At 47.6% G+C, this 3,445-nt stretch overlaps 1 protein-coding gene across 2 annotated transcripts in view; it reads right to left on the bottom strand.

Annotated features, from left to right (window-relative positions):
• Positions 1 to 3,445, bottom strand: part of RBMS2 (RNA binding motif single stranded interacting protein 2) — a 65,203-nt gene that overhangs the window by 24,260 nt on the left and 37,498 nt on the right. For both annotated transcript variants that reach the window (XM_008072558.1, XM_008072559.1), the window contains exon 2: positions 3,111 to 3,277. In XM_008072558.1, the coding sequence (XP_008070749.1) occupies positions 3,111 to 3,277 (167 nt within the window). The remainder of the gene's footprint in view (positions 1 to 3,110; positions 3,278 to 3,445) is intronic.

The raw sequence follows: 3,445 nt of genomic DNA, 5'->3' as shown, positions 1-3,445 counted from the left end.
CCTGTAATTCCGGCTACTTGGAAGGCTGGGGTGGAAGGATTGCCGGAGCCCAGCAGGCCAAGGCTGTGGTTGCCGGGAGTGTGTTACTGCACTCCAGTCTAGGCGACTGAGTGAGACTCCAACTCAAAAAAAAATAAGATTGAGTTTGTGTGGCTTGATGCAAACAAAAGTCCATATGGTTTGTAAGAACCAAATCACTGCCTCAGAAGAGTAAGGAATTTTTCTTTGAGTCAGAGTCTCACTCTGTCGCCCAGGCTGGAGTGCAGTCGCACGCTCACAGTCACTGCAGTCTCCACCTGCTGGGCTCAGGTTATCCTTCCACCTCAGCCTTCCAAGTAGCTGGAACCACAGACATGCACTACCACACCCAGTTAATTTTTTTGATTTATTGTAGAAACGAGGTCTTGCCATATTGCTCATGCTGGTCTCAAATCCCTGAGCTCAGGCAATCCTCTCACCTTGGTCTCCCAAAGTGTTGGGATTACAGGCATGAGCTACCGTGTCTGATGAGTAAGAAATGTATAGAGTATATCTGATGCCTCATGAACTACATTTAGGGCAAAATGTTCTCTCTCTCCAGGATTTGGAGCAGCTGGAACATACATTTACTGTTGTGGGAGTTTGGATTAGTTTAGCCACTTCAAAAAATTATTTAATAGTATCTACAAAAACTGAGCAGATGCATATCCTATGACTCAGCAATTTTACTTCTGGGTTTTATAGGTATATATACCCAACGTGAATGTGTACATACGTGTACCACAAATACACTTAAGTTTGCAGCAGGGCTATTTTATATTCATAATACTCACAAACTGAAAACAACCCAAATGTCCAGCAAAAGTAGAACGGGTAACTAATTGTGGTATAGTCCTACGACAGAAATTTCTTTTTTTTTTCTTTCTTTTTAGAGATGGGGTCTTGCTATGTTGCCTAGGCTGGAATGAGGTAGCTATTCACAGGTGCAATCATGGCTCACCGCAGCCTCAAACTCTTGGGCTCAAGGAACCCTCTTGCCTCAGCTTTCCAAGAAGCTGGGACTATAGGCATGCACCATTGCCCCTGGATCTAAAATGAAAATCTATAAAGTAGTAAGAATAGACAAAGTTTTGTCACATGCAACAATATGAGTGAATATCACAAACATATAACAAAAGGAGCCAGACATACAAGGGTATGCACTTTGTGATTATATTCATGTGAAACTCAAACAGGCTATACCAATTTATCATTTAGAAGCCAAACAGTAGCTATTTTGGGGGGAGAGGGGATAATAACTGGGAGGGTGCCGGGAGCAGTGGCTCACGCCTGCCTTTTTTTTTTTTTGAGTTGGAGTCTCATTCTTGTTACCCAGGCTGGAGTGCAGTGGCATGCTTACGACCACTGCATCCTTGACCTGCTGTACTTCGGCGATCCTTCTGCCTCAGCCTTCCACGTGACAGACACACACCACCATGTCCGGCTAGTTTTTGCGATTTATTGTAGAGACATGTCAGGTTTCACCAAGTTGGCCAGGCTGGTCTCGAACCCCCGGGGCTCAGGCAATCCTCTTGCCTCAGCCTCCCAAAGTGCTGGGATTACAGGCTGAGTCACTATACTCGGTTGGCTCACTTTGGGAAGCCGAGGCGAGAGGATTGCCTGAGCCTGGGGGTTCGAGACCAGCCTGGGCAACTTGGTGAGACCTCATCTTCATAATTAAAAAAAACAAACAAACTGGGAGGAGGACTTCTGAAGACTTGATAATGTTCTTTCTTGCTATCTATCTTAGTCGGGGTCTCACCCTGTTGCCCAGGCTGCAGTACAGTGGCATGATCATGGCTCACTGCAGTCTCTACCCCCTGGACTCAAGTAATCTTTCTGTCTCAACTTCCTGAGTAGCTGGGACTACAGGTGCATGCCACCACAATGGGTTAATTTTTTTTTTTTTTTTGAGTTGGAGTCTCACTCTGTCACCCAGACTGGAGTGCAGTGGCGGCTCCCAGCCACCGCAGCCTCGACTTGCCGGGCTCCGGCGATCCTTCTGCCTCAGCCTTCCAAGTAGCTGGAACTACAAGCGCACGCTACGACGCCCGGCTGATTTTTTATTTATTGTAGAGATGAGGTCTCGCCAAGTTGCCTAGGTGGGTCTCGAACCCACGGGCTCAGGCAATCCACTCACCTCAGCCTCCCAAAGGCACGGGATCACAGGCTGAGCCACCGAGCCCGGCTAAATTTTTTTTATTTTTTGGTAGAGATGAGGTCTCACTATGTTGTCTAGGCTGGTCTCAAACTCTTGGACTCAAGTAATCCTCTCACTTTGTCCTCTCAGAGTGCTGGGATTACAGGCATGAGCCTCTGCACCTGGTTTTTGTTCCATTTCTTTTTCTTTTTTTTTTTTGAGTTGGAGTCTCACTCTGTCGCCCAGACTGGAGTGCAGCGGCCACTCCCGGCCACTGCAGCCTCGACCTGCTGGGCTCCGGCGATCTTCCACCTCAGCCTTCCAAGTAGCTAGAACTACAGGCGCGCGCTACCACGCCCGGCTGATTTTTTGATTTACTGTAGAGAGGAGGTCTCGCTGCCCAGGTGGGTCTCGAACCCGCGGGCTCAGGTAATCCACTCACTTCAGCCTCCCAAAGGCACGGGATTACAGGCTGAGCCACCGAGCCCAACAATAAATTTATTTTTTTTTATTTTTATTGAGTTGGAGTCTCACTCTGTCATGCCCAGGCTGGAGTGCAGTGGCACACTCGTGGCCATCACAGCCTCGACCTGCTGGGTTCTACTTCAGCCTTCCAAGTAGCTGGAAATACAGGTGCGCACCACCACATCTGGCCAATTTTTTTTACTGTAGAGATGAGGTCTCGCCTGCCCCAGGCGGGTCTCGAACCCGGGGGCTCAGGCAATCCACTCACCTCAGCCTCCCAAAGGCGCGGGATTACAGGCTGAGCCACCGACCCCGGCAAATTTTTTTCTTTATTATAGAGACGAGGTCTTACCAAGTTGCCCAGGCTAACCTAAATTTTTTTTTTTTTTAGACATCAAAGCCTAAAAAACAAGAATACCTGACAAGAAGCCAGTATCACCAAGTCTGTACTGTCCCTGAAACCCAACACACATGTACCCTAACTTACGGCTGACACAGTTTGACAAGGTCCTGGTCAGTAGTGCCTGGCTGCAATCCCCGGATGTACAAGTTGGTTTTGCTCAGCTGGTCATTTCCATTGCTCCCACTGCTGCTGTTAGGGGTACTGTTGCTTGGACTAGGTGGTGCCATCTGCTGAGTCAATGACACATATGGCTGCAGGGAGACATGAAGAAGAAGATTATTATGTTTAGATTAAGGAGAATGAGGAAGATTCTAGCCCCTAGAAAAAATTATTTTGGCTGTGAACAGCAATAAACTCATCTGAATTTTTTTTTTTTTTTTTTGAGTTGGAGTCTCACTCTGTTGCCCAGACTGGAGTGC

Source organism: Carlito syrichta, unplaced genomic scaffold (genome assembly GCF_000164805.1).
Source record: "Carlito syrichta isolate Samal-C Ts95f unplaced genomic scaffold, Tarsius_syrichta-2.0.1 Scaffold315337, whole genome shotgun sequence".
In the NCBI taxonomy this organism is placed as follows: Eukaryota; Metazoa; Chordata; class Mammalia; order Primates; family Tarsiidae; genus Carlito; species Carlito syrichta.
This window is presented reverse-complemented; position numbering and strand designations above follow the sequence as displayed.